This window comes from Lineus longissimus, chromosome 3, assembly GCF_910592395.1.
Source record: "Lineus longissimus chromosome 3, tnLinLong1.2, whole genome shotgun sequence".
NCBI classification, from domain to species: Eukaryota; Metazoa; Nemertea; class Pilidiophora; order Heteronemertea; family Lineidae; genus Lineus; species Lineus longissimus.
Window position 1 is genome coordinate 4,531,607 of NC_088310.1, and position 27,744 is coordinate 4,559,350.

Sequence of the window (27,744 nt, forward strand, 5' to 3'; positions counted from 1 at the left end):
TACCAAGGTGTAAACTTAACCTATTACAGGACATCTTCCTGCAAGATTGTGATTGGTTTAACTTGAAGTTTGTCATCAATTTGACTGTTGTAATTGTACATCCAGGCTGTTGTCATTCAGGAAAAATCTGCTTTATCTTTCAGCTAATACTTTCACTTCTCCAGTCAATCGGGTTTGATGAACATGTCAAGCTGTTGAATGGTGTAAACAATCATTAGCAAATGACGTCACGAATGAAAATAAGTTTGATTTCTTCCACTTGAAAAGTTCAACAGCACCACTTGCAAGAATTTGAATTTGGCATTGTGTTTTACACCCTTCAACAATTGACTGTCTGTTTGTTATTGGTGTTCTTGTTTAGCGTTTCACTGTTAAAGAGTTTCAAGATGCAGAAGAGAGGATTAGTTATCTTTAATGTTAAGTTTCTTCTTTGCATCATTTTGTCATTAAATTTGGGCAATGGTGGTGTAAGAGGGGCCCTGTCACTAGTGGCTGAATAAATACACCATTATTGTGGATGTTACACTGTCAAAGGTGTTTTTTAAAGTAAGTCTCTCATTGGAAGTAAACATAGTGATCCAAATTCATGTCACAGATGCATAATATGATCCCTTCATTCTTAGTAAAAAGACAAGAAATAAGTTAACCTTGGCCATGATTTCAAAGGTCACAGTGTGCAATTTGATTTGTAGGCTAACGAAGTTTATCCACTGCTAAGACATGCAACATAAGTGTTGATTTCATGACTCCTGATACGCACATCTGTCTTCTTAGCTGTACCAGAAAGCATGCTTACTTTACCACCTGGGGCCAAACTATGCCACCCCTTAAAATATCTGCCCAAAGGGGCAATATGCTGATGCCCTTAATCTGTCTCATGGTGGATATTTCAAGAGGTCACAGTCGCCCTCAGTAGGCAGAATTGGCATCCTCAGGGTACTAAGTTTTGTAAAGGTTAACCCTCTGTTCTCCAGTGTCAATTGTCAGTAATTGGAATGCTGTAATTCTGCCCAATGTGCCTCCTGGGTTGATGGAAATAAAAGAGTGTGTTTGTATTTAAGTTGTTCTTTTCTTCTTATTTTTTATTACAACATAACTTAAAATGTAAACATCTTTGCAATTTGATCAACTCTCTGGACTTAATTCAAGTCATCCTTGCATAACCAGTGATGAGGGAAAAACCTGAATCTCAGGATGCTTCAAGTTGGCTGCTTGAGTTGCTAAGTATGGTATTTGGGCTTCTCTTGAAGAGCACAGTGAGATAGTTCTACTAAGAACGAAGACCCTGTTGCTGTCCAAACCTTAGGTACATGAGGTACCTCGGGTAAAAAAAGCCAGCTACTTCAAATATGCTACATAAGTTGCCAAATAGGGTAGATGGGCCTGTCTTCAAGAGCACAGTGAAAGAGAAGTTCTGCCAAGGACAGAATGGTTGTGTTGTTGTCCAAGTTCATGAGCTACTCCAAGTAGGCTTCAGTATATATTGGGTACCTGAACCTGTCTTCAAGGGTGTTCTGCCAAGGACGGAATGGTCCTTCCCAGGTACATCAGACACCTCCAGTACATGAGCTACTTCAATTATGCTACTGGTGTTGCTATATAGGGTCCTTGAACCTGTCTTTATGAAAGGGTCCTGATGAGATAAAAATTCTGCCAAGAACGGAAGGGTCCTAATGTTGTCCAAGGTACATAGTTGTCAAGTATTGGGTACTCATCATGGCCGTCCTTATTCCCAGTAACCGACAAGTAAGCACAATATATCATATGAGTAGAGAGGGGTAGTCCAAATAGCTTAACAACAATCTAAATTACTTGGTGCCGCAAACGCATGAATACATTAAGGGTTGACCACAGGTGGCACCCAGGTGAATTCCATCCGATACGCGTCAAGAGGTAAACGCGCTTTCGTCTCCCTGAACAAGTTGTCTCTATACGTCTTCTTTCGTCGGCATGTTTGGGGAAGACAGATCCAGCACGACTGTCGCGCCTTTCCCCTTCGGCTCCTCCGCCAATCAGGCTTATGCTGCATTGAAAAGATAGCACTTAGAATCATCTATGCTGAATGTAAATTTCATACAGTTTCCTTTCTCATTTACAAATTTCGAACACTTTACCGCGCAAGAGTTTACGTCCTTAAGTGCACCGTTCCAAGCGTTTTCAGTAGCGACGCCATACTTGTACGTCTTCATTCCGCTGGGCAGAACCTCAAGTTTGAAGTTTGCAGGCTGGTGAATGTCGACTGGAGATGAAGAAGGGCTTCTTAAATATGTGACTGAAATTAACAAAGCATAAATGTAAAGAACCCTCTAAACACGCCGCGTGCGCTCCTCAGACAGAGGGGCTCCGTGAAACGGAGGACGAATCTCACGGAGAATCCTCACTGGTATCGGCGCTATATCAAGCGTCGAACTATTATGGCAAATTTTTCTGAGATTTAGGTTGTCTAAGCTTAACAGTTACACCATACAAAATGGTGGTGCCCGCAACCCATATACGGTACTGAAAACTTTGCGTCAAAGCGTCTGGACATTTTTAGACGCAAAATTTTCAGAACCGTGAATGGTTAATTACCAGGTTGACATACATTCCTAAGAATTGGTGGTCCTCTAAGGTCAAGGAAAGGTCAATAAGATAGCCAGAGCCAATGATCCAGGGCCATATTAGGCGCGGGGGGGGCAGATGGACCAACCCGTAAAATATTCTTTTCATGCAGACCTGGAACGAAAGGTGGCCAGTGTCTATCAAACCTAACTTACCCTCACAATGAACTTGGCGGAATTCAAAACGACCCTTATATTCCTTCAAGACGGCACCAGGTGACTGCATTGTCACCTTTTGCAAGTAACATCGCCTTGACATAATAGAATAATCAAAACTTCTGCAATCCCAGGTCGCCTTTGCACAAATCACCATGCACTCCTCCTCAGTCTTTTCTTCTGTAATCTGGTAATTGTTTTTTAAGATAAACTTGTCGGCGAGAACGGTGAAGGCATACCTTGCAAGGTCATCACCACAAACTTTGCCTGGAAATCAAAATCATAAATATCCAGGAAAAGTTACATACACTCCGGACGACGCATATCCTCGTCGCTCCAAGACTAGGCAGGTTTCGCAATCGGCGCCGCCGGGGCCCCCGACGAAACATTAAGGTCCTCTGCTAACTCGTTTACGCGTACTTACGGATACTTCTTTGTCTTCATAATAGCAAGCATAGATACATAATGAAATAGCTAAATGTGGACAAAATGTGCACTTACCATCAACAGTGGTTTGCATGAGAGATCCCAACATGCAAACACTCGCCAGAACTTGCCATGCCATGGATCAATGTTGATTTCTCGAAGATGTAATAATGATTAAAGTTGAAAATCTGCCTTTTATACTAATTCTATTCCTGGGACGCGTTACATTTTTTTTGTAGAATATTGGAAAGAAGCGCTGTGCTACTAACTCCAACAATCACTTTGACACAATTTAAAAGCTGCATGAAATTTAATTTACATAAAATGTAGTTTTATCATCATATGATATATTATGTATAAAAACTTAGTGAGGTCAGGTATTGTAACCATGGAGTAATTGAAAAAGACTCAAACGCCTCGCGCTGCAGGAATTAATCAACTAATGACCATTTGCTAAATTAAAAATGTAAATAATCATCTATGATGCAAAACAATTACTCAATCAACAATTTGCTCAAAATTGAAACACTATGAAATAGAAACACTACAGGCCTACTCTGTTCGTTCAAAATATTAAAAATTGAAATAGATTTTGAAAATTTCTAATTGTGTTAATACGCACAGAATATCAATTTCAACAATGTGCGGTTCAGTCATCAGGCAGGTACACAAATACCAAGTTCCAGCGAATTTGAATGCACATTACTTGCACTATGTTCTATTTCACTGAGCTACCATCAGAAATAAAATGAACACGACCCGCCGGCGTACCCCCTTTAACGGCCTTCTTTATTCGAAGCTAAATATTGATTATCCCTCATTCTTCAATAGGGAGTTTTCACAAAGCCCCGAAACGTCCACGTGACGTGAACGCCTATCCCAAAGTTCGCCTTCGTTTACAGGAGGTCAAACAATGGGGGACAGGCGTTCACGTTAGCGTTTCGGTGGATTTGCGAAAACTCCCCATTGTGCAATTGCGACCCGAATTTGGCTGAAAAGAATTTATTCATAGGGCTTTTGTTTCTGGTTTTCCCCAGTAGGGCCTAAACTTTATGGGCCATTTTTTGTTATATCGTTACCTGGTATTACAGGCCACGCCGCGGTTCAGTAATTATTCATAATAACGCTAGAATTATAAAAGGCGAGCTTATATATTTTTGATAGTATGGGCACCACCGAATGATATATACATATATATAAATATCTTGACGGTAGGCCTATTACTACTTCGGATTTCCGAACGCGGAAGTTCACTAGGTCAGCAAGGGAATTGCATAACAGATCTTCGAACTGCGCGAAAGGTTTAACAGTTTTAGTATTCGCCTTGCTTTCATAAGATAACTATATGAAGCCACTAACAGAGAAAGTAACGGTAAGTCATTTTACTAGCGCATACAATGACTCTCTAACGCGCCAACAATGACATCCGCGACACCCTATACTATACACGCCTTTGAGCCGCCGTTCATTCAAAATCCTGAATATTACGGCGTCTACTTTCATCATTGCAAACTTCTGTGCTTGATTATACCTAAGATCACCCTACGACGATACTTTTTTACAAGTAATATTAAGGGACACTTTTAGGCCGATTAGATCACAATCCAGACTCCGCATAGCCATGATAGTATCACTGATACATGATCACTATTAGATACCGCTGACGAATGTGGCAGCGACAAATCAGACCAACCATACAACTTCGGCGACAGTAAGTGCCCTATTGTCGTGAGAATGTCGCGACAGGCGTGGGAAAAGCCGAGTTTACACATTTTAAGCAACTCTCTTGCCTGTCAGCGGACATCGCAAATCGGACGTCAATATCCTGATATCTTTCGATCGACAAGAAGAAAGACGCCCGAAAAGACGTGACACATCCAAAGTTGATAATGTGGACTGAATTGCAACATTGCGACAGCGTAGGCTATATGATAGAGTGGTTTGATCTTATAACGACGAAACAGTTTAGAATCGTCTTTCCTTGATGGCGACAGGACGAGGCCGGTCAACTGCGTTCGGAGTGTAACAATGACCAGTACCTTCTGAACTCTTCCATCTTTTCAGAAATGGCACAACACGACGTCCACATCATTCCCCTGTTATGCGCAATTTATGCCGGCGATGTGAAGGGAGCAAGGAAGCTTATCAAAGCTGGAGCGACAATTCTCGAAGAGTACCACATCGATGGAATTCGATACACTCCTTTACACATAGCCACAGAGAGAGGAGTGATAGACACTTGCAAGGACTTGGTTAATGCTTGGGCCTCGGCATTTCTTATTGATGCAGATTCAATCTCGCCTCTTTCTTTGGCAACCAAGAATACCAGAAACCAAAATGAGATTCTTGACTACTTTTTTGGGCTTGGTACATGTATCAGTGAAGTCAACAAAGCTGACGAAGACGGTGACCGTCCATTACACTATGCTGCTTGTCATGGAAATAAACATGCAGTGGAACAGTTGCTTAAACATGGTGCGAATCCCAACGTCAGGAACAGGGTATCAACCACACCGCTCTGGGATGCCTGCAAGGTTGGCAATTTCGACATAGTAAGATTATTGACGCAATATGGTGCTATTTCAAGTCATGAGGACACACAAGATTCCTGTTCCGTAGGTGATGATTGCGAAGCATTTCCAAGATCACCCCTATATGACGTTTTAGGGCTCACTCCATTCCTTCCAGAGGCCCAGAACATTGTGTATTACCTTGTTGATTCTGGTTACGACTTATCCAAAGAACACTGGATTCCCAAGGGTAACTTTCCAACATCTTTACCCCACACTGGCACATCCCTAACAAGGTGGCTGGTGAGGGAGGCAAGGACCCCAAGGAGCTTGCAGGTTCTTTGCAGGAAAACAATCAAACAGACAATTGGATCATATCCAAAGGAAGTAGAAGAACTTCCACTTCCAAGACTTATCAAGGACTATATTTTACACAGGTTTATATCAGGTCAGTTTAGAGACAGGTTGTGACATTGCTTCTAACGTATGGTCAGTATTCAGAGACAGTTAGTGTTATGGTCTCTTAAAACGTATAGTCAGTATTCAGATGCAGGTTGGGACGTTTTGGACAATGGTCAGAGACATGTTGTAACGTTGTCACTTACAAGCTATGGTCATTATTCAGAGACCGGTTGTGTCAATGGCCCTCACAAGCTATGGTGATTATTCAGAGACATGTTGTGACATTGTTCCTTGAGACAATACTAGTATTCAGTATTCAGAGAGAGACAGGTTGTGCCGTTGTCCCCTACAGGCTATGGTGAATATCCAGAGACATGTTGTGACATTGTCCCTTATAAGCAATGTTCAGTATTCAGAGAGACAGGTTGCGCCATTGTCCCTTACAAGCTACAGTCAGCATTCAAAGACAGCTTGTGTCAATGTCCCTTATAAGCTATGGTCAGTATTCCGAGACAGGTTGTGACATTGTCCCAACATCCGCCATGATTAATTATCTACAGAGTCTATCCAGCTATCCATCTGATGAAAAGAGGCATGCTGCTGGTAACAGCAATTATATTCAAATAAGACAAAATTTTAATTTACATTTTTGATATTTATAACATATACACCCGTGCTGAGTACAAAAATATATTTCTTTTAGGACAGAAGCACTTTTAGTGCATGAGATACATAAGTTCAACAGTCATATATATATTCACCTTTAACAATGATTATACATTTATATATAAGACAAGATAACAGCATTAGATAATACATCAAGAGTATTTAAGATATCATCAAGAGAAACATCACACGCTTAGTAGTAGATAACCAATTAGCTTGTCATGGAGAATCATCCGTATGAAAATTTTGTTATTTAGAATACAGAAAACCTTTAAACAAGGAGAGGAAAAAGCGGTGAAAATTGAATAGACAAAGAACTTACTTAGCAAGAGAGCTTTATAAATCTTTAACCGATTAGATTTGATTTTCAAAATCTTCCATGATTAATTATTCACTATAAATTAGATTTTCCAGGAATTGCATAATTTTTGATTTTTCTGACATTCATACGACTTAGCCAACAAAAAGGTTGATGTAAAACTAAAATTTCACTACACAAAACAAACATTTCTCAGCTGCACATGGAACAAAATTCCTTTCACACTCTGCAGAATCAGTTCCCCAACTGACCGAAAATCTAATCTTAATCTTGGGTATTTGTAAATTTACTAAACCAACCTGTCCCAGGACAGGCCAGCCTTGCAATTAAGTTAGAAAAACTGCTCGAACTGGGGAATTGATTCTCCAGGGTGTTTCAGTACAATTATGCAATCAGATCTTTTCACACCTCTATACTAGGGTCAGACTGTGGACGGCCCATGTCTAGCAGTTTCTTCTCATTCTTAAGTTTGGCTTTTTCTGTCCGTGTGTGCCAGACTAGTACCTGAAAATATTTCAGAGGAAAAGGTGAGATATTGATCCCTGGAAGAAGAGACAGCTGCTGGTCTGAGCAACAATTCTACAAGAAGGGTTGGACGATTTTGAATTTCTGGCAATGAGCAGAAATACACTGCAAAGTTGTTCAGGCCCTGGTTTGACACATGGAATCTGCTCAGTTTATCACTACCTTCTTAATTTTTTTATGCCATAAAAGTGTTTCATTACCTTTGTACAACTGTCTGCCTTTGGCTCAAGTTCCTCCATTGTGATAATTTTCTTGAGCAGTGAAGTTTCCTGATAGCCTCGTTGTACTCTGAGGTCAAACTTAGCTTCGGGAATGTCAAGAAGGACTTGGAGATTGATAGCAAAGCCAGCCATATCCATGGGGAACGGACGGTTAGGCTTCCAGAAAGTATACCAAGAAACCACCTGAAAATACCACAATCAGCATCTAATCACCTGAAGAGACAACTTGGTCAACTTACGGTAAACCCAGAAATATTCGCTGCCATTTTTTTTTTGCAGTGATATTGCAACATGCGTTTTAATCCAGCGTTCTGCAAAAGACAAATTCAAATCTCCACATATCATATTTTATTCAATATTCTCAAAACAAACAGTATTTACCTTTCCATTTTTTGTGATTGGTCTTTCAAACTTCAGACCACCCACAAGACCGACTGGCCAACATGACACTTTATTGGTATATCTCATCTGAAAAACAAAAAGGCAATCTCTTACACAAATGAGTCTTGATATTATGATTTGTACATGACATTTATATTATCATCCCAACATATTTTCATAGTCTGAACCAAATCATGAAATGGAATAACTTGAGCTTTAATGTCAAAAGATAACCTAGTTGAAATTGCAATGAAGTTCACAGCGCTGCCAACATTCACAAAAAAAGATGTCATACACTTGCCAGCTAATTTTTTTCATGTTTCAATACACCACTCACCTCTTCGAAGATTTCCAAACTGTAGGTGTTATCATCATCCGCAAAATACACCACACCACCCTGACCACTCCTATTTTTCCTGAGCCAATCCAGCGCAAAGTTGCGCTGTAACGTCCCCTTTGGTTTCAACCAGTTGGGATCTTTTTCTGCTAATCTGTAACTAGCTGGGGTTTCTGCACTCAGATGAGTATATTTTACCCCACAGTTTGCAAGAAAATTTGTCACTAGTTGTGTTTTGTGGGGGGAATCCTCAACAATTATCCAATGAAAGTTTTGCACATAAAGGAACGTTTGACAAAGTCTTACAAGTTCAGCCTTTTGCACTGGCCTTGCATATGTTGGAGTGACTCCATATATAAAAGGAAGATTTGTATGCGACCGAGAATAAACCGAGGAGAACAACCGAGGATATGCAATCCGTAGATTTTTTTCAACCAATTTGAGTTTTTTCTCCCAGACCTTCAAGTTTGTCTCCATTTGCTGTAGGTCTCTCTCACGGTGATGTTGTTTAATCGAAATGTCGTCGATGCTATGGCCGTGTGGACGGATTAGCAATGGCTCCTCGGGACAGAATGTTCCTAGAAAACAAATTTCATGGATCTATTAAAAGAGGGGACATTTTTCTTTCAACAAAATCAGGACTAAGGTTCAAGAGCATTGATCAAAAGCAATGCATCTTTATCAAACTATCCATCACAACATGTAGCTTAACCTTTACCTTTGCTGTGCCCATGGAGGTGCCACTAGCATCATCATCTGCAATAGGACTTGTGCCAACAGTCCAAGGAGGCCACTCTCCATTACACAAGTACCCAGACATTTTCATGTTGATAAGACCTCCAGTCCCGAGTCCAGTTCAGCTTTGAGCTAGGCAGAAGGCAGTACAGCAATCCATGGAGGTATTACTATAAAGAACACACAAATAGAGCAAGGAACCATGACTCTCAAATCTGTAGTCAGTGTATATCTGATCTCGCATTCCAAACAAAGTTACCGGTAAATTCTAGCAAAGTCTTACCAGATTTGTAAAGGGTATAAAGCAGAAGGAATAGCATCCCACTGAGACATAAATAGAGCAAGGAACCAAGGCGTAATCTCATTATTATTAAAGAATATCGTCGAACAAAAAGAGAAAAGTCAACACATCATTAGAAATGGAAGATAAAACAACCCAAACCATGTCCTTGCATGTACCGTAAAATATTTTCGTAGAAAAAAGTAATAAAAATTAGCCAAAATAGGGCAGAGTTTTACAAAGTTAGCATCAATATAACTGTAAAATTGGTTTTATATCTCTGTCTTTCAAACCCATATTAGCCTGGATTGATAATGTAAGTACGTGTACATGTAGGCTATATCTATGCAACATTAACTATAACCAGCAATAAGAGGCCAACGGACCGATACCATCCTGAGATACAGGTTTTTGCTACTCCTACATCGTATACGTTTGAAAGTATATTCAAAACCACTGATTACGTCTGGATACTGATAACCAGCATAGGCCACCATTCCTATGCAGTCAATTTCGTCATCCAGATCGTCCTTCCTCTTGGTGGAAAATGAGGCCGGTCCACTGCGTCCGGAGTGTAGCTTGGCAGGCGAGTCGACTCTTCCAGCTGCTTATCTATTCCCAAGAATGACGTCATCGGGTGCCGTCATCGCTTACTGCGAGGAAATGACGTATTTCACGAGAGCCTACTTGTTTTCATTTTCTTACAAATTTGTCATCTAATTTACTCGAAATTTAACCATGATTGGGCGAAAAAGTGAAAGATGAGTCCTCACAAGAGATCCAACTTGAGATCTACCTCCCTCCAGCTTAGTTGTAGGTTGATTTTTGCATCGAACATGTAATCTTTTGGATGGTAAAAAAAATTCTCTTCTGAAAAAGCTGCCAGTACATTCTCTGTACTGTATGTACACTATAGAAGCATACATCAATTCGTAATGGTGTCTTGCTTGGGTGAGCATATTTTTACAGGCCGGCCATCATGTTTGGTCACTACAGCGATTTAGACCTAGGTGGCTAATTTTCTTGTTGTGGGTTCTGTTCTCCACTGTCTTACGTCATGAATTTGCCTGCGACCAGTCCCTTCCCACTCCCAGCATTGTTTTTGCAACGTCATTCCATCAAGTTCCTGAAAATCTTGTATGCTGGACTATCAGACTCGGGATCTTTCAGCTAAGCTTAGGAATCGCTTGACATCTGACATTTTAGACATGAAGTAACTGTCGATGCAGATATTGACTCATTTTTTTATTTCAGGAAGTGGGGAACCTACATTTCCATAAACCAGTCTGGATATATGCGACTCCGGAAGAATTAATTTGATTATTGACAGTTCAAAGACATCTTGATGGCCTATAATCCTTTGGCCCTTCATTCAAGAATTGTGATACTTGGTGATTCATGGTTGAGCGTATATTCGGAAGTTGTGTCCTGCCAACTCTCGCGGACGAGGAGGGTGTAGCAACAAAGGGAAAGATGGGTTCAGAATCAGTCATCGTCAATGTCTACGATATGGTAAGGAGAAGATCTTGTCAAACAGAACTGGTTTTCCTTACTGTCCACTTGCCCTTCAAAAGTCAATGTTCAGTTTAATACCAGAAGAAGGGTGGTGATGTGAATTCCTGACAACTGGCACCAAATGTATGTCGGACATGAGATGAATCTATTACTATATCAAAAGTTCAGGGGCGTTGCTCAACTTTTACCTGCTGGTAAGCTCTCTTTTGAAAAACAACTAAATCACCTTCCTCTTTCGCTTTCAGTATTGGATCAATGAATACACATCTACCTTGGGCTTTGGCGTTTTTCACTCAGGAGTTGAAATATATGGCATAGGTATGTTCTACGCACGACTGATTGTGTGTTTGAAACGACTTACAGTACATGTCTAAATATTGCTATCATGTTGCAGACTGGGCGAAGGGAATCACACCACTGTGGATGAAGTTTAAAGTTTTGCGTTAGTCAGCAGAGATTGTCATCCTCGTTTTGCTTTTTGACTTCAGAATATGCCTACGGAGGACACCCGTTCCCGTTCAGTGGAATCTTTGAAATAGAGCCGAAAGATGCAGAAGATTTGGGAGAGCATTTCAAATTCAAGTAAGTAATCTGAAGATAAGATGACATCCTTTTGATGATCATTGCTAGAATGATAGATATTGCTGTCTTAGTCTTAACCAGAAGAGCTTTGAACATGAAGTGCAGTTAAGGCCCCCCCCCCCACTCAAGAAAATTTAGGTGTACCTATGCTCGTACCATTATCAAAAATTCTCTTCCCAGTGTAGAACTGACAAGCAATAACATCCTGAGGAAACTATTTGAGGGCTGCATGCCACATGATGTCTTTGGCTTCATTCACATTACATAAACAAGCCCTCTCAATCAATCAATATTAGCTCTACTGTCAATCAGTCAAATTAGGCAATCATAAAGGGCTTGAATGACTTGAACACCTGGCACTTTCCATTCAAACAAGACACTCCCTGAACATATGTTGTCTCGGGGTTGTTAAAGGCATCCGGTCTGTATCATTTTTCCAATGCACTCACTGTGAAATGCCATTTCACGATCGCTGGTGTAAAGATTGCGAATAATAAAGATGGTGTTGTTGTCTCAATACTGATATTCTTTTCATTGACATTCAGAACATCAATACAAGTGGGAACCACTGATTTCTCGCCGGCCGATATCCGTACCTTGGTGGATCAATTTGGGAAGGAGTATCGGGGAGACCAATATCATTTGTTGAACAAAAATTGTAATCATTTCACCTCAGCCTTAGTACAGGTAAGTCAGTTATCTCTGTTAAAGTGATATTTTCCCAGCCCCTGCACAAAGCCTCACTTGGCATCCATTTTTGAGGGATATGAAAATGCTACCATCTCCTTTCAGCGGGAATACTGAAAATGAGCCGAAATTTGCAATCCTGGCAATCTTGGATGTCAAAGACCACAAGTCAGTCTCTGAGGCTCTACAAGGCCCTCAAATACAATATACGTTAAAAAGATTTTAAAATAAATTTTCTTTTTGTTTCTTGGCAGATTCTCTGTGGAAAAGAGCTTCCAAGTTGGGTGAATAGGTTAGCGTACGTTAGCTCATGTATACCATTCATAGAGAAGGCGATACCAAAGGAATGGCTAACTCCCGTAGCTTTACAGACAGTTATCAGAGACACCACTGCCGCTAGGCCTGATGGAACAGGACTTTAACATAGGTTAGCTCAATGGTTATAATGTGTACAAATGTACATTAGCTAAACTCCTCCTCTGAAGCTCTGGTCTTTCATTTCTCATCAAAGGTCAGTTGAGCTTGTAAACAGTCATGGTTTCAGCGAGTAAGTACTTAAACAAAAATGAGGTTGTTAACCTTTTGCTATTTACCACATGTATTTTTCACAGAGACATATTGCATTTAGTAAATGTTTGGATTTTACAAAGTAGGTTCTTGTAAAATTGAGTAAGTTCTTGGTTTGCAAGGTAAATTCTTGCAATTTTGTATAGTAGATTTCTGAGGAGTGAGTGTCTCACAAAATAAGAATTGCATGCACTTGTATATTAAAATGCAACATACTTCCTGGGGTTGATATTTTCTGTGGGCAATTAAATTTGAAGTGGTGATGAAATTGGAGTTGATTTCCTATGCGTGTCTAGGCGTGTATGAGTGATGAATGAAGCCACCAAGTTTTAACTTTACCCTCTCAGTATTCTTCTGGTCTTCTTGTTCAATGGATGGATCATTAGAGCAGGTTGTTGGTAAACAGCAGTACCATTTTTAAACAACACATTTTCTTCATGATCCTTTCCCATTGTGTGCTTGATCAGCATCAGAAATGTTGCACCAGAACCTTTAAGGGAGGTGAAATTCAAACACAAGGCAAATAAGAGCTGTGGTTTATATTTCTATCGTCAAAAACAGCAATATCTTCATTTAGTGTTGTTTTGTCTGACAAATCTGTAGTGTTGATTAAATGTACTTGATCTATATGGGTGTATATTTATAGGGTCTGTTTGGCCTGTCTCAGATGGGATGTTTTTATGGGTGGGGATTGTTCTGCCCCTCTCCACCACTTGGTTAACTCATTTTGAAATTGAAACATGTGTTCTGTACTGTCAGTGTTTGGGATCAAAAGATAGATTAATTTTAGACTGTAATTAGTCCATCGTTTCATCACATAGTTTCATCTCATGGTGTTCAGAACGTTGGGTTTAGATATAAATCTCTGTTCAACTTTAGGCCGCATGTTTTGCATTTCTTGTTGGTCAGGATAGCAAAAGTTGAACTTATGGATATCAAAAGTATCATGGTTTGGAAAAACATTTGGATTTTGTCTTTTAGATTTTAATACCAAAGAAGAGTTGGTGATAATCATGCACCCCCACGATATGAGGGTTAAGTTAAAAACATCATAATTTGCACAGTGTTACATTGTTATATGCACAGTGTACTTGAACAGCGTCAGTAATGGCAAGAATTGATAAAGACCAAGAATTTGGAACTTCAGAAATAAAAAATGTCTTTTCTACTCTGACAGCCCACAACAGTGTCTACAAACATGATCACACTCACGGGGCAACATCCTCTTGCATGATTTAAAAGTTTTGGTAGAGGTTCCATCGGGAATGTTTTGATGCGGCCTTTGGTATTAGTCCATCTTCCTCCAAACTCTCAGAGAATCATCTTGTTGTTTTGTCCTACCATATCATGCCTGTTAGTCCAGGATTTCAATTAATTATAGAAGAAACTTGCATGGTCGTCAATACTAAAATTAGATATGTTAATGTTTTATAATAACATCTACTATGTGGTTATAAAAAAGGAAAACTAATTGATGTATTATTAAATGTACTGTATTTATTATTAATTATTGGAGAAGGAGACGAAGGTTAAAGTTTAGGTCGGTTACTAAGGACAAAAAGGCTGAAGCAAGTCCTTGTTTTGAGTAATTCTGATTTTGTGTTCCTTCCTTTGGTGTGAAATTTCCAGCGTGAATAGCACAGTGTTTATATGTAAAGGCAACTTAGGTATAAGAGCAATAGTTTCCTCCCAAGTGCATGTCTAGTCACTTGTTGATGTTTGGCAGGATCTGAAGGCAGGATCTGAAACTACAAATCGACCCTGCAGGATCTATAACTACAAATTTGACCCTGCATGATCTGAAACTACAAATCAGACCCTGCAGGATCTAAAACTACGAATCAGACCCTACAGGATCTGAAACTACAAATCTGACCCTGCAGGATCTATAACTACAAATCTGACCCTGCAGGATCTTTAACTACAAATCTGACCCTGCAGGATCTAGAACTACAAATCTGACCCTACAGGATCTGAAACTACAAATCAAACCCTTCAGGATCTAAAACTACGAATCAGACTGTGCAGGATCTAGAACTACAAATATGACCCTGCAGAATATGTAACTGCAAATATGACCCTGCAGGATCGGCAATACGACAGTCAAACCTCTCTATTTAGGACACCCTTGGGGACTGACAGAAGATGTCACTAATAGAGTAGGTCTCCTAATTATAATGGTCATATTCAATGGAATGACTTATTTGGAACCATAACCAGTGTTCTTGATTTAGAGAGCATCCTGTTAGCAGAGGTCTTAGCTGAGAGGTCCTGTTGTAATTAAGAATTGGGCCTCTTCAAGATCGGAAAGAGGGATGAGGTAACTAATTTCTACCTGGTTCTTTCTCAACTCATCTCAGCAGGTGAAATGTGTAGCTTCAGAGTTCCTGTATAGAGGGTGTTTTTAATAGAGGTCAGAAAATATTCATGAACAGACTCTTCTTCAGCCAAGAAAATCCAGCTTGATAGGTCCTACATATCAACATGCCGATTTATCGGTGGTGTGGGTCAGTATCGCAGAAAGATCAACATGACATATCAGTAACTCTGTGAAATTGCTGTGCATGTAGAAGAGAATACTGTGCTGAAACTATTTAGCTGGTTGAAGGGTGCCTGTACAAAAGGCTTGTATTATGTGTAATAGGCCTATGTGAAACAGACTTGCCAAAACCGGCCAAATAGAGTCTACACAGAATATTGCATGTTTGTATAAAAACTTTATGGTTTAGGGTTAGATTTTTAATCCTTTACCTCTGGTCAAGTCTAGGTACATTACCTTACTAGTATCTTTGGGATTTGGAAAATTTGATATAATCGGAATATTTTCTTATCAAGTGGAGTAGTCTGTACTGAATACATGTACATTGTATAATAAACTTGAAGTCTAAAATGAAACCGAAATTGACTTGTAATCAGCACTCCTATCATTCCACTCTTCCAGCTGGTTATCAGTACTGCTGCGGTTCCCCTCTTCCCCTGGTTGTTTTCAATCTTTGGTTTAGATTGTTCCAGCTGGTTTTTCAAGATGGTAGGTGTCACCAACCAGTCATGCCAGTAAAAGATTGAAACCTTTACCAGACGGACATGGGTATACCCCTCCGTCGCAACCAGGGACTTGCTATCTACCGTATTAAGACAGAATGAATAATGTCCAGGTCGCATGGAGTTGTTCTCTCCTAAGGTCCGTCCGTGGACAGGACGAATGAAATGCAGGCTATACCAATCTTCGCAACGGTCATTACAGGTCGAATCGTAACAGCAACCGACGATGACATATACATGCATGTAGTCCTCATCACTGCCTGATGTTAGACTCCCTGGGCAGCCCATCGCGTCATCCGACTTTGGTCTCCTTAGAGTGAGCAACGATCAGCCGGTCCACTGCGTCCGGAGTGGACATGACGTTTGCTATGGTTCATCAGGACCGGTTGTGACATTTCGCCCTCTGAAGTCTTTTAGTCGGGAAATGACTGCCTCCGTCAGAGTCGAATGTCGGTGCAATCATTTGCTTTCGAGTCCTTGCCCTCCCTTCAGTTCCGTCGATTGAAGGTTGAAGGCCGTGGGACTTTTTACCGGTACAGCTGGCCTAACTTTTACATTGATTGATTATCGCCCTCATGAGTTTGGTAAGATTGCTCGTGTGCGGGTCACCACTAATCACTGGCCGGGTTAGATTCTTGCTGGATTTCAAAAAGCAAGTGTAGCGCTGTCATCTATTCGGAGAAAGAAGGCATGACGTTGGCAGCGTGGGGACAGAAGTATCAAATCACGGACTTGTGTCGGAGCAGTTTAAAATTATCTTGCGAGACGCCCAGATTGGTAACCATTATCATGTGAATGGTTGTGCTCAAATGGTCTTATACTTCATTTAAAGGGTATATATAGGATGAGGGATTCCCATTATCATTTCCCTTTGTGTTTCATTTCAGACAACTTTATAGACTTTGCCTGGCCGTGCATAACAGTGCTCATGTCACCAGAACATCATCCTGGCATAACCAGCAATTTTCAATATACTCATGACGTATAGGAGTAAAAAAGCCTGATCTCAGGATGCCAGAACTTATGTGAATTCCTATCCCAGCCCATTCTCCCAAGCAGACGTATATTCAAGCATATTGTACATTATAGTTGGACCGCCTAACCACACTACTATCACTGCAAGCGTCGGACGGAGTATGATCCCATCAACCTAAACATCTTATCAAGTTTGACATTTGACACTGAAAACGTCATTCCTCCCATGTACGTCTAAGGAAAAGTTATGAACGGAAGCGTGAAGTTTCTTACAGTGCGTGACCTGTAACCATGGCTGTATTCTACCACAAATTTGCACAAAATCACAATAAAAATTCTGTCAATGCCCACGCTCAGTCCATCATACTATAGGCTAACACATTCTGGATAGGACAGTAAATATTGGGAATTAATTGTCCATTTATGATTGATGATTATTCCATTGCGCTCGAGTCAACCTTTCGTTCGGATTGTCTATTTTCATATTATTCATTTACCAGTATGAGTATATTGAAATAGCCCACATTTTCAACTCATGCCTTATCGATTCGCCGCCGTCAAACATTAGCCATAGCTAGTTCGCGCTTTTGCTCAATTCAATGTAGGTATTTTCTGAAGATTATAAATCTTCCATCTGACAGAATACGATATTTGATTAATCAGAAGTATTGCGGATATCAGATTAAAAAGACTGCAAACATTACACTCCCTGCATGCTCATTCGAAGCGGGCATTTTCTCGGAGCATTTTGAGGCGGACGTTGGAACAAGCAAGAGTGTTGGTGACAAATTCTTACTTGAAATACGACAAATTGGCCTTTGGGAAGAAGAAAAACTTTACTTCCTGATTTGGAGTTCCTAATTCGTACGGAAATAAGGTATCAAGCTTCAGAGGTTCTTCTTTTGGACCCGTAAACTTGACTTTGGAGTAAAAGGTAGGCCTATAGCTAGCTATGGAGTTGGACATTCGATAATGGAAGACATTTATATACAAGGAGCGCCCTTCGGAGCTGCCATGTACTTTTTTACCCTTGAGATTTGACGTTGGAATACAACGAATATTCGGAGATAAATTCTGCTTTGGTGGGATCCTCATGGTTGTTTACGAATTTTACGGCAAGAGGGAAAACTGCCGTGCAGAACGCAGTATGAGCGAATCGTTGATTCACTCACCAAATCTAAAAAGCAATTTTCTTTTCGTGACGAGAAATATGGCTGTGTAAACTTGTTTATTGACTAACATGAGGAGTTCTTGAGTAGAACTGTTTGACCAAGTGAAAATACGTCTAATTACCTCAATAACCTTTTCCGTGGTTTCGCACAAGAAGGCCAAGGAGATAGAACATAGGTAAAGCCTGGAACGTTGAAATCCTATTCCTCAAATGAGGGTAGTTATAGGGATTCGGGAATGATTGACCATTGTTTCTCTATTTTTTATTCTATTCATATTCACAGTGAAGTCATTCCTATGATTTAGTACGCATTTTGATAAATCAAACACATCATGGGTGATAGACTAAAAGGAAGGCGACATTCCGAACCAACACGGTGCGGATCGGAACGAGTGGAGGACAGTAAATGTCAAAACAAACATGTAGGGAGGCGCAGCATCCAGGATCTGCAGCGGCTCGATCAGATACAGGAAAGAGAGCGTAAGAATCTGAAACGAGAACAGGACAAACTCAAGCAGGAGTACATGAAGGGGCGGCAGGGCCTTTCCCCTAGCGTCGATTCGTATCTGGACCACCAGATCGGCAAACGGGCTGGTCAGAGACAGAAAGAATACTATCTGATCGCTAAACGGGCAGAGGCTCAGAAGCGCGCCATTTTAGACCCCGAGGGCTTCGCTCGGGAGGATGACGAGTGTAGTTTGGATGAGGCGGAACGAAATGGTAGCATGGCTCATTTATGATTCTGGCTTACATGTGTGTATGCGTTTACGCATATATAAAGAGGCTGAAAAAAATGTTTCAAGACCATGAATGATTCTAGCTGCTGTATATAATGCGTACGGTGGGCAGAATAAAATGACCGACCGACGAATGATAGCTCACACAAAGGAGGCACAAAGGGAAATCTAAGAGCAATATATGATCGTGACCCGCGTCTCAGTATTGCATGACTCTGCAGTAAGAATGGATTAACACTCAAATTGATATGAATTAAAGTGTCAATGACATATGTGATCCTTTGAGGAGGACTCCGCGGTCGGGAGAACAGCTAGTGGTTCGATCGTCTTGGTCAGTGGCTTCTCATGGTCGATTTCGCATGCCGATTAATCCGCCTTTGCGGAGAAGAGAAACAACGCCGTGGACCATATTAAGTTGTCATAATGCTGTCCAACAAAGTCATGTCCAAAGAAAAAGTGTTTCTCATCTCATTTACTATAAGATGTTCATAAATAGTTATGTTGATTCTATAGTGAAACGATGGACTGTAGGGGACGGGAGAGCAATGGTTTTCCAGGGCGACTTTTCCGAAGATGCAATAAAGACATATGCCTTGTTTGGCCCGCGCCCCTCATATGCCCCGGAAAATGGATATTTTGTACCTATACATGTATTTCCAAATTTTTCTCAAGCAGAGCCCTTTGTCTCAAAGATTACAACCGTCTTCTCTGGGTTACACTCCGGACGCATCGGACCGGCCTCGTCCTGTCGCCCGGTATACGCAGTGCAATGGTCTGCCCCTGGAGTCTACTCTGGGTGGGCTGCGACCCCCGTTTCACCTTGGACCAGAAAGATCCATATTGTCCTCGACAAAGGACTATATTAAATTTGTTAACATTTCCATACATATTTGATATATTGTATATAATCATAACCCCGGTTCACGCGTACAGCCTAGCTAGAAAGATCAACCATGCACCACTAAGTATCAAAGAAGGTTGTTTATTGTTTGCACGGACCTATAAAAATATATAGTACATACATACTCCATTAAAAAAAGCCAAGAAGAAACAACGTTATTACCCCCAGAAAAGATTTATTATATGAGAGCTAGAATATCGATTTTTGAAGAGAAGTCTTCATATTTCGATGAACTTGCTGCATGTTTTGTATTGATCTTTCACTGGTGAACATCTTGTTTACATGTATACATCCATGAAGCTTGAGTCCCAATCTACCATGCTTGTCAATTTGGCGACAAAGGAAACGCAACTGCCCGGCAGCATGTAGCAACATTGGTTCCAGTTCCTCTTGGAACTACTTCAAAGTACTCGGTAACTTTGGTAACTGCATCTTTTCGATGACGTACATGAACATCTCTCTTTGTTCACTTTCAGCTCCGGTTTCTAAAACCTGGAACGTCCGATTTAATTCAATATCAGAAAGTTTCATTTCGGATACGAAGTTGTCCCATAGGGACAACCGAAGTTCAGGGTCTTCGTCGGTGAACTGCAAAATGTGTCGGTTTATCTTCAAAACTCTAACTAGTTCCAGTGCCATCTCTTGAGCTAATGCGTTACCAAGTTTCTGATGCTTCAAAGCGGAGTCCATGGTCCCCTTATCCACAATTATATCAAAACTGGCGTCCCTGAAAGGCATGCTCCGCGCGTCTGCCGTAGTAAAAGACAACGATGAATTCGTTGTTCCGGGAATTGTGATGCCATTTTCTCGAAACTTCTTTTTTGCGGATGCAACTGCTGATTCAGCGTAGTCAAGACCGACAACGCCAACCGGGATCGGTGACCTTTCGTACAGAATCCTGGAGAAAGGAGAAGAACCGCAGCCAAGATCCATCACTTTCAACACCACGTCGTTTTCAATGGGCAGCTTCTTCATAAAGGCAATAACAACATTTGCGGCCATGCGACCATCTATCAGCCAATCGAAATCGCTGCTATTTTCCTCGTACATTTTGATCCACGTTCCTTTTTTGCTCATCTTGTGACCATGGTCATCTGAAATTAAAAGGTTCTATTTAGGACACCTCAATATTCCGGACACCCTTGCCAATGATAGGTGTTGGGTGATTGCCCAAGGACCAACTTCCCTTGGCCAAGGAACAACACCCATGCCAATGGTAGCCCTACGTGTCAGTGTATTGCCCAAGGACCCACACTTTAGTGAAAAAATAAAAGGACGTGACACACGCCACCGCATGCAAAGGGCTAGTGGCTTGCAAAAGGACTGACACAAAAGCATTATGACTTAACTAGTTGAAATCTCACGCATAATACCGATTGACAATATTGTGTCTTGCCCAAGGACCCGTCGATCATTCAAAGTAGAGACAACTGGCGGACAAAATTATCAACTTTTCGATGATTATTTCAACATTGGCATCCCATATAAGCAGACTTGCGAAACTGGGAGAAAAAAATGCTCTTACAGTCGCTTTGTGCGTTAAAATATAAAATATCAATACATACCTGACATTCCTGATTGCCAACGGCAATTAAAAAGGTGTCTATGATATCTAAAGTGCCGGATAAGTCGTAGAAAGCGGGGAATCATTGCAAAAATTTTGATCACTCGCTTGAAAATTATATATGGGCAGCCATTGAAGTAATATTTTCTCTGCACAGTCACTGTTCTGGGACCGTGGGCAAGACACTTAACTACTTTTAAGGACGTTAAAAGTCCTCACATAGTTAAATACATAGATGGCTTTGTACCTTCCAGGTAGACTGTTAACAGAGTCCTGATCTTTATATACAGGAGGATTTAGTCGTTTAGACATGGCCGACAGTTCAAAACGTGTGAAAGGTAACCTTTAATAAAACTCTTTCAACTCGTCTTATAAGATCAACTCTTAAAGGCTCAAAGGGGAACGCCATTTGTGTTCAATTGAATAAGAAAGTCTCACCTGCTAGGCTATATATAGTTCATATCTAACCCCCCCCCCCCCCCCCCCCCCCGCGCCAACACTGTACCACCATTTGCTTCACTCTTCAGGGGATGACACTGATCATGATGCCCGACAAAATCAGTTGATGGAGATTGAGCCTGTTCTAGATGACTCCATTACGCAGCCAATTAGTATGATCAACATGTTTGGAGCTTTCGTTGCAGACAAGAAATTGACATCAAAACTTATCAGGTATACGCATTTCCTAATTACGAAACGAGTCTTATCACAGTGGAATTGTTCGGAGAGAGGTTTTTTTCTCCAATTCTTCCAGAGAAATTTCAAAAGTTTTGAAATTCATCAAAAACCTGATGAACTATTTGATTTTTCCAGGGAACTTTCACAGCAGTTACCTCTGGGAGATTTCAGCCATTTGAGGAGAGTGAAAAAGGCAGCATCAGGAGGTAATGTATATTTGCTTTGAACTTCTATGTGAATGACCTTTTCAGCAGCAACAAATAAACATATTGTAAGATAGGCCTATTCTGTAGTAAAGGAAGTTCACTTTCTCGCTCCTTTTTCAGACTTGATGATCCTGTTATGTCCCGTCCAAGATCATACTCATCTTGCTACCCTGGATGAGTTGTTGGCAGACAAACCAATCTCCAGGTCTGGTCTGGGAGCCTTAGAAATAGTACAAGTTGCTTCAGTAGAACCAAAGACAAGAAAACAGTTTAAGGAATGTAATGTGCATTGGCCATTGTCATTCCATGAGGATAAAAGGTAGGTCTATTGCCTCTGAGAAAAGATGAAGTACATGTACAGAGCTCAGTGCACCTGTTGACAATGTGACACTGTTGGCAACAAAGACAGAGCTCAGTGCAACCTGATTACCTTATGTCCATATGATTGTGACTTTGTCTCTAAATTTCCGCAACAAAGACAGAGCTCAGCGCTCAAGTACATGTACAGCTTCAAGATGATGTTATGGCTGACTGACATTGTCTTTTTCTTATTCTTGTTGCAGACTTGAGCGGATACTGAATAGGGATTTCTTCTCTCAAGATGAGATTCTCAAGATTGAGAATCATGCTAAAAAGGCATTAGAAGCAGCTATGGCAGCAAAAGACAAAGGAGAGGAACCCGTTGGTGCAGTGATCGTGGATCCGTTAGCTGATGAGGTCGTGGCTGTGTCCCATTCTCTGTGCAGTCGGCATCCCCTTCATCACGCTGTGATGGTTGCCATAGACTTGGTTGGGAAGAGTCAGGGTGGCGGCACCTATTCTTACAAAGGTAAAAATCTTGAAAGTATTGGCTGACAGGATTTATGGTTTATGCAAAATCTGCTTCGAGCCAAGATGCCAGGTCAAAACTTTTATTTTACTCATGTCTGAGTCAACTTTTCTCCGCTGCTTAATAACTGGGATGTTTTTCTTTTCAGATTCCTATCTATACAGTAGAAGTGCTCCTCCTCTCAAACGTGATGATAAAAGTGGGCCGTATTTGTGTACAGGTTACGATCTCTATGTGACCAGGGAACCCTGTGTAATGTGAGTAGGGCATGGTTTTGACAACACTCTAAGTTATTTTAATGAGGTTTTCATTAAGGTATTCAATGTTGACCTACAGTACAATATTTACTAACAAGTTTTCATCTTTCCTTTTCTAGGTGTGCCATGGCTCTCGTCCACTCGAGGATGAACCGGGTCTTCTACGTTTCTCGACAATGCAATGGTGCTCTTGGATCAAGATACAAATTACATGTGAATAAAGGACTCAATCATCATTATGAAGTGTTTAGAATCAAAGGACTAGCGGATGATTCGATCAGGAAAAGCTGATGAAATCAATAGTTTTACATGCACAGGACTCAATATGCTGTTTTCAAATGACTTGATATGGAATTTATACAGCCTGCTTGATTGTCCACTTTCTCACCATACTACAGTATGAAATACGAGTAGCTCACAGGGCTAATATTTTGACATATAAATGCATTTTTTACACTTAATTCTGATGTTATTTTTCTGATTGAGATCATCTTGGGGTGGAAACTCCAAAATGACGAAAGTTCATCTCCCATGGCATCCAGCAATTCCAAGATGATTCCTCAAGTCATTCAGCCCAATGTGGCCCATGTCTTCAGTAAATGTGCACTTGACACTCGCTCCAATCATGGACCAGCCGTTCATTTGCCATTTTATGGATGTCCGTGCAATTACTATCCATTTGGTATGAAAGAATTAAATAAACATTCCATAATTTGATTACTGTTTTATTAAAAAGCTCTAGCAAAGAGTACGCATACATGTATATCGGTTTCAAAATTAAGAAAATATTCAAAGTTCACTAAAAGTACATAACATACAAAATGAACAACTTCTAAAATTCACCTCCATGCTGTAAAATTGTAAATGATGCCATGGGGCAACTGAAGGGAAACATCAAAAATTCAACCCCTGAATGGCACCTTAAAAGTTTAAGTTAGTTCCAACAAGAAAGTGTGATGGTGGCCCAGTCCAGGGGGTCATCTACTTTCACAGTACATGTACAGATTCATACATGTACTTAGGTTCTACAAGAAAGACATTACATCACATGATGCAAAACCACATTACTCCTCACTATTTGGCAAGTCATATAAGTTCCACTGCCTTGATGATAAAAAGGAAAGAATTATTCCTCAGATACATAACCAAGATGCAATCTGCATCAAGTCATTTCATGTCCTTGTGTTCAAAGAGAACTTTCCGGCAATCCTTCTGTATGAATTTGTTCCGATGAGCCTTCAAACAAACTTTCAGAACAGCCCTCTCCTGATGGAGAAATATCGAAGGAAGCATTTCCAAATTCGAATGGTTGTACCTCACATTGTTCAGTTTGTGGAACACTATCAAGACCATTTCCGTTTGCAAAGGAGTCCCCTTTAGATGGGACAATGATATGTCCGTTCTGAACTGATTCCTCCGAATTAACCACTTTTGGAGGATCATCACAGCAATCTATGTCGTCTTCTGGTTGAACATCGATTTCTTTAGCGGCTTGGTGAAAATTTTCAAAGTCCTTGGACTGAAATAAGAAACAGATCACATACATCTTGATTTATTGAGATGTGCATGATGCCCAAGCATCAAAACATGATTGATAACACAGAAAAGATTTGGAGGATTGCAGATACTGAAATTTGTATTCAGTATACTGTATGCATTTCTATCAGTTAATCCCACTAATATTTTCACGTTAAGTCTTGACATCACATGGTTTTTGATAACACAGCCCTTGTGTACACTCACCATCAAATCATTGAATCGTTCCTCAGAACATCGAATGAAGGAATCCAACTTCTGTTGAAAAATTTTACACTGGACCCTTGCCTCTAACCGAGCTTGGATGAATGCCTCTTTCTCTGCTTGTGACTGAGTTCGTTCCATAGACTCCAGGGAAACTGAAAAGTAATTGGAGAATCAGTGACTATACAATATTTCAGGAAGAAAACACTAGGCGTTGAGAGATTTTAAAAGGCTTTAACTTGTGAGTGCTCGACATCAAGCACAATATTGACTACATTTGGCAAGGTGAATGTCCATATGTTTTGCTAAAAGCTTATGTCAGCTAGCTTGGGCCAGGAGAACTTATCAATAGCAAAATTGTCAAATAACAAAAAATAATATTTATTACTATTTATCCATACTTTTAAAATGACATATCAAAAGTATTTCATACCTGGATCTATCTTCAACTGGATCAATTTTTCAACACACAGATCACTGGAAAAAAGAAACCATTTAAAATAGCACTGTCGGTACTGAAACTGATTTACCATTCAACTTGGCTTATCAAAGATTTACAAGGGTATCATTCTGATTCACTTACAAGTAAGACATGTATATGAAGAACAGTCACTCAAAATTAATTTTTCTATCACAACTGCAGCTGAAAATTGTGAAAAATAGCTACAAATCTAAAGGAATGTTGTAGTAATGATTAAATACTTACAGCCTCTCCTGCAGCCTCTCGTTCTCTTTCATATAAAATCGTTCTTTCTTTTCCAATGTTTCTAAAAGATAGAATGCATTGGGTATTATTACACCAGGCAGTGCACTGCCACTGAGATTATAAATTTAAACCAACACACGAATAGAGACAAATTTCTTGACATTGGGCAAATGTGTCCACCGATACATAGTTCAGTTGTGATAAGTTATAACTTCAATGATTCTGTGAGACACTTTTTCTGTGCCTTGGCAATCAGTTTTATTCTTTTATAGTACAGTTTATTCACATTTGAATCATCTCATGCTCCTTAATGGCAAACAATGGGATTAGATCACACAAGGAAATAATTTCACTTACCATTGAAATACTTTTCTTTAGCTTCCAATTCTTCTCTCAGCTCAAAATGTTCATGTTCAACTTCATTAAATCGACCCTGTGAAAAAAATAATGACAGAACTATTCAGCACAAAAAATTCGTAATTTAAGTCTGTTCTAGTATTTCTACAAATACTTGTACTGATAAAAGTCACACAAATATTACTGGGTTTAGAGCATAGTGTAAGCTTACCGTTGTTTCTGAGAGGGACGTTTCAAGGTCGTGTATCCTCATGGAAGATTCCATCAACTTGGCTTCAAGGTGGGCATTTTTCTGGATAAGTTCTTCCTCAGACTTTTTCAGATCAGAATACCTGGGAGAAAAGACGAGTGATTTCAATTGACACTGCCTGAGGCTGCCAATGAAAGAATCTGCAGTCAAGTAAAAAAACTGGAGTAAATGACTGCCACTAAATTTTGGCATCTGTTTTTCTTTTTTTTACTCAGGGTCTTTTTACTCTGTACCTTTATCTCTACCAAGGTAATAATAATCGACCTTGCATCTTTTTTACAATCGAGTTCATCATAAACTATAACAGCAGTTTAAAGCCAAGAATCATTGAGATCAAGGTTGTATGACTGTGACAGATGAGAGAACATTCAGCAGTTCAGCTTAAGTTAATCTTACCTTCGGATTCCTCTGTTATAACCTCCATACTGCGGCTTACTGCTGTCACTGGCAGGCTTGACATTCCTTCTGGAAGCAGGACCACTGAATGTTGCTGATCTGGTCAACGGTTTCTTGTTTTTCTCAGGCACACGTTTATCTACATTTGTGTCGCCCATTTCTTGAACGGACTGAAGCTTCTGTAATTTTCTCACACCATCTCTTTTTTGAGTGTTAACTGCAAAGTCCTTTTTTGAATTCAAATCCTCGGCTATTGTAACAGCATCAGGCGTGGATGTATCTGGCGTGGGATTTTCTTTATTTTCCGTCATGTCACTAATGTCTAAAGAAAGACTTTGAATATCTGATAAGATTGAACTGTCATTATGTCCTTTGTTATTTTTAGTCTCATCTCCACCTGCATCAAATACCATCTCAACAGTAACGCCATTGCCCACTGCCACTGACACAACTTCTTCTTTGTCTACATTCTTGAGGGCATTGTCGGTCTTTGGAGATTCCCTTTTAGTACCATCTTTAAAATCTAACTTGAGGCTAACATGACGTCTATTGCCTTCAATATTTGTGGCATCTTTTAGGCCCTTCTGTTTATGACCTGTTGTCTTTGCAAATGCAACATCGTAATCAGCGTTCTTCCGCTTCAAAATGGACTTTGGAGTTTTCCATAATCTGCCTTTCCATCCAGGACCAGGAGTTAGAGTACCTCGCTTCCCTGAAACTACTCTTGGTTGCTGAGATTTACCACGTAAGCCAGCGGCAAATGATGCCTGCGAATTCGCTAAGGAAGGTGCAGCTTTCTTTGCATCTTTTTTCTCACTAATCTCAGCAATTTCAGCCTTCTTTGAAGCACTTTTTAAAGATTTTGGATTGGGCTTCACACTAAAGAAGCGCTTTTTAGTCAGAATTGGAATACCACGCCGACTTTTGACACAATTTTCTTTTTCTTCCATTCTTCATGTATCAAATAAACTTATTCTCTTAAAAATCGGTGATCAATGTAGGCAAAAACTTGGGTGTTTTTGATCA

The 27,744-nt window shown here is 40.2% G+C and overlaps 7 protein-coding genes across 11 annotated transcripts; 3 read left to right on the forward strand and 4 right to left on the reverse strand.

Moving 5' to 3' along the window:
- Positions 1 to 1,120: 1,120 nt before the first annotated feature.
- LOC135485418 (uncharacterized) lies at positions 1,121 to 3,437 on the reverse strand. The gene is made up of 3 exons (XM_064767417.1): positions 3,258 to 3,437; positions 2,757 to 3,023; positions 1,121 to 2,272 (listed from the first exon to the last, which is right to left on the reverse strand). Exons 1-3 carry the CDS (start codon positions 3,319 to 3,321, stop codon positions 2,019 to 2,021), a joined length of 585 nt encoding a protein of 194 aa, XP_064623487.1. The 5' UTR covers positions 3,322 to 3,437; the 3' UTR covers positions 1,121 to 2,018.
- Positions 3,438 to 4,416: 979 nt separating this feature from the next.
- On the forward strand, positions 4,417 to 6,757 carry LOC135485459 (poly [ADP-ribose] polymerase tankyrase-2-like). Its single transcript, XM_064767482.1, has 2 exons — positions 4,417 to 4,554; positions 5,247 to 6,757. The coding sequence occupies exon 2, from the start codon at positions 5,249 to 5,251 to the stop codon at positions 6,161 to 6,163; it is 915 nt and encodes a 304-aa protein (XP_064623552.1). The 5' UTR covers positions 4,417 to 4,554; positions 5,247 to 5,248; the 3' UTR covers positions 6,164 to 6,757.
- LOC135485457 (galactosylgalactosylxylosylprotein 3-beta-glucuronosyltransferase 3-like) lies at positions 6,735 to 9,837 on the reverse strand. 2 transcript variants are annotated; one of them, XM_064767475.1, is made up of 5 exons: positions 9,562 to 9,837; positions 8,544 to 9,121; positions 8,207 to 8,293; positions 7,805 to 8,008; positions 6,735 to 7,583 (listed from the first exon to the last, which is right to left on the reverse strand). In XM_064767475.1, exons 1-5 carry the CDS (start codon positions 9,641 to 9,643, stop codon positions 7,482 to 7,484), a joined length of 1,053 nt encoding a protein of 350 aa, XP_064623545.1. In that variant the 5' UTR covers positions 9,644 to 9,837; the 3' UTR covers positions 6,735 to 7,481. The 2 variants fall into 2 exon arrangements, with proteins under 2 accessions (XP_064623545.1, XP_064623547.1); XM_064767477.1 differs by lacking the exon at positions 9,562 to 9,837 and adding an exon at positions 9,262 to 9,480.
- A 369-nt stretch (positions 9,838 to 10,206) lies between these two features.
- Positions 10,207 to 15,810, forward strand: LOC135485460 (deubiquitinase DESI2-like). The gene is made up of 6 exons (XM_064767483.1): positions 10,207 to 10,371; positions 10,813 to 11,070; positions 11,319 to 11,391; positions 11,562 to 11,655; positions 12,201 to 12,342; positions 12,597 to 15,810. Exons 2-6 carry the CDS (start codon positions 10,957 to 10,959, stop codon positions 12,762 to 12,764), a joined length of 591 nt encoding a protein of 196 aa, XP_064623553.1. The 5' UTR covers positions 10,207 to 10,371; positions 10,813 to 10,956; the 3' UTR covers positions 12,765 to 15,810.
- A 1,339-nt stretch (positions 15,811 to 17,149) lies between these two features.
- LOC135485458 (probable inactive tRNA-specific adenosine deaminase-like protein 3) lies at positions 17,150 to 23,682 on the forward strand. 4 transcript variants are annotated; one of them, XM_064767479.1, is made up of 8 exons: positions 17,150 to 18,273; positions 21,554 to 21,637; positions 21,827 to 21,971; positions 22,113 to 22,183; positions 22,304 to 22,502; positions 22,747 to 23,012; positions 23,161 to 23,269; positions 23,389 to 23,682. In XM_064767479.1, exons 2-8 carry the CDS (start codon positions 21,610 to 21,612, stop codon positions 23,558 to 23,560), a joined length of 990 nt encoding a protein of 329 aa, XP_064623549.1. In that variant the 5' UTR covers positions 17,150 to 18,273; positions 21,554 to 21,609; the 3' UTR covers positions 23,561 to 23,682. The 4 variants fall into 4 exon arrangements, with proteins under 4 accessions (XP_064623549.1, XP_064623551.1, XP_064623548.1 ...); XM_064767478.1 differs by lacking the exon at positions 17,150 to 18,273 and adding an exon at positions 21,135 to 21,334; XM_064767480.1 differs by lacking the exon at positions 17,150 to 18,273 and adding an exon at positions 21,246 to 21,269.
- On the reverse strand, positions 20,132 to 20,737 carry LOC135484608 (citrate synthase-lysine N-methyltransferase CSKMT, mitochondrial-like). Its single transcript, XM_064766242.1, has one exon. The coding sequence runs from the start codon at positions 20,735 to 20,737 to the stop codon at positions 20,132 to 20,134; it is 606 nt and encodes a 201-aa protein (XP_064622312.1).
- A 357-nt stretch (positions 23,683 to 24,039) lies between the features above and the next one.
- Positions 24,040 to 27,668, reverse strand: LOC135484609 (uncharacterized). Its single transcript, XM_064766243.1, has 7 exons — positions 26,719 to 27,668; positions 26,284 to 26,404; positions 26,073 to 26,148; positions 25,716 to 25,776; positions 25,443 to 25,486; positions 25,013 to 25,164; positions 24,040 to 24,788 (listed from the first exon to the last, which is right to left on the reverse strand). Exons 1-7 carry the CDS (start codon positions 27,666 to 27,668, stop codon positions 24,456 to 24,458), a joined length of 1,737 nt encoding a protein of 578 aa, XP_064622313.1. The 3' UTR covers positions 24,040 to 24,455.
- Positions 27,669 to 27,744: the final 76 nt, after the last annotated feature.

Bases quoted from the DNA above. Each gene is read 5' to 3' on its own strand.
- LOC135484609 (XM_064766243.1), bottom strand. From the start codon at position 27,668: ATGGAAGAAAAAGAAAATTGTGTCAAAAGTCGGCGTGGTATTCCAATT. The intron at 26,149-26,283 runs GTAAGCTTACAC...TTTTTTTCACAG, and splicing joins CGTCCCTCTCAGAAACAACG to GGTCGATTTAATGAAGTTGA. The intron at 25,487-25,715 runs GTAAGTATTTAA...TCTTTTTTCCAG, and splicing joins GAGAGGCTGCAGGAGAGGCT to TGATCTGTGTGTTGAAAAAT.
- LOC135485460 (XM_064767483.1), top strand. From the start codon at position 10,957: ATGGTTGAGCGTATATTCGGAAGTTGTGTCCTGCCAACTCTCGCGGAC. The intron at 11,392-11,561 runs GTATGTTCTACG...TTTTGACTTCAG, and splicing joins AGTTGAAATATATGGCATAG to AATATGCCTACGGAGGACAC. The intron at 11,656-12,200 runs GTAAGTAATCTG...ATTGACATTCAG, and splicing joins GGAGAGCATTTCAAATTCAA to AACATCAATACAAGTGGGAA.
- LOC135484608 (XM_064766242.1), bottom strand. From the start codon at position 20,737: ATGGCCGCAAATGTTGTTATTGCCTTTATGAAGAAGCTGCCCATTGAA.
- LOC135485459 (XM_064767482.1), top strand. From the start codon at position 5,249: ATGGCACAACACGACGTCCACATCATTCCCCTGTTATGCGCAATTTAT.
- LOC135485458 (XM_064767479.1), top strand. From the start codon at position 21,610: ATGGCCGACAGTTCAAAACGTGTGAAAG. The intron at 22,184-22,303 runs GTAATGTATATT...CTCCTTTTTCAG, and splicing joins GAAAAAGGCAGCATCAGGAG to ACTTGATGATCCTGTTATGT. The intron at 23,270-23,388 runs GTGAGTAGGGCA...TTCCTTTTCTAG, and splicing joins ACCAGGGAACCCTGTGTAAT to GTGTGCCATGGCTCTCGTCC.
- LOC135485457 (XM_064767475.1), bottom strand. From the start codon at position 9,643: ATGAGATTACGCCTTGGTTCCTTGCTCTATTTATGTCTCAGTGGGATG. The intron at 8,294-8,543 runs GTGAGTGGTGTA...TTTGTTTTTCAG, and splicing joins GTTTGGAAATCTTCGAAGAG to ATGAGATATACCAATAAAGT. The intron at 8,009-8,206 runs GTAAATACTGTT...TGGTATTTTCAG, and splicing joins CAATCACAAAAAATGGAAAG to GTGGTTTCTTGGTATACTTT.
- LOC135485418 (XM_064767417.1), bottom strand. From the start codon at position 3,321: ATGGCATGGCAAGTTCTGGCGAGTGTTTGCATGTTGGGATCTCTCATG. The intron at 3,024-3,257 runs GTAAGTGCACAT...TTTGATTTCCAG, and splicing joins CATGCAAACCACTGTTGATG to GCAAAGTTTGTGGTGATGAC. The intron at 2,273-2,756 runs GTAAGTTAGGTT...TGTTAATTTCAG, and splicing joins CCGCCAAGTTCATTGTGAGG to TCACATATTTAAGAAGCCCT.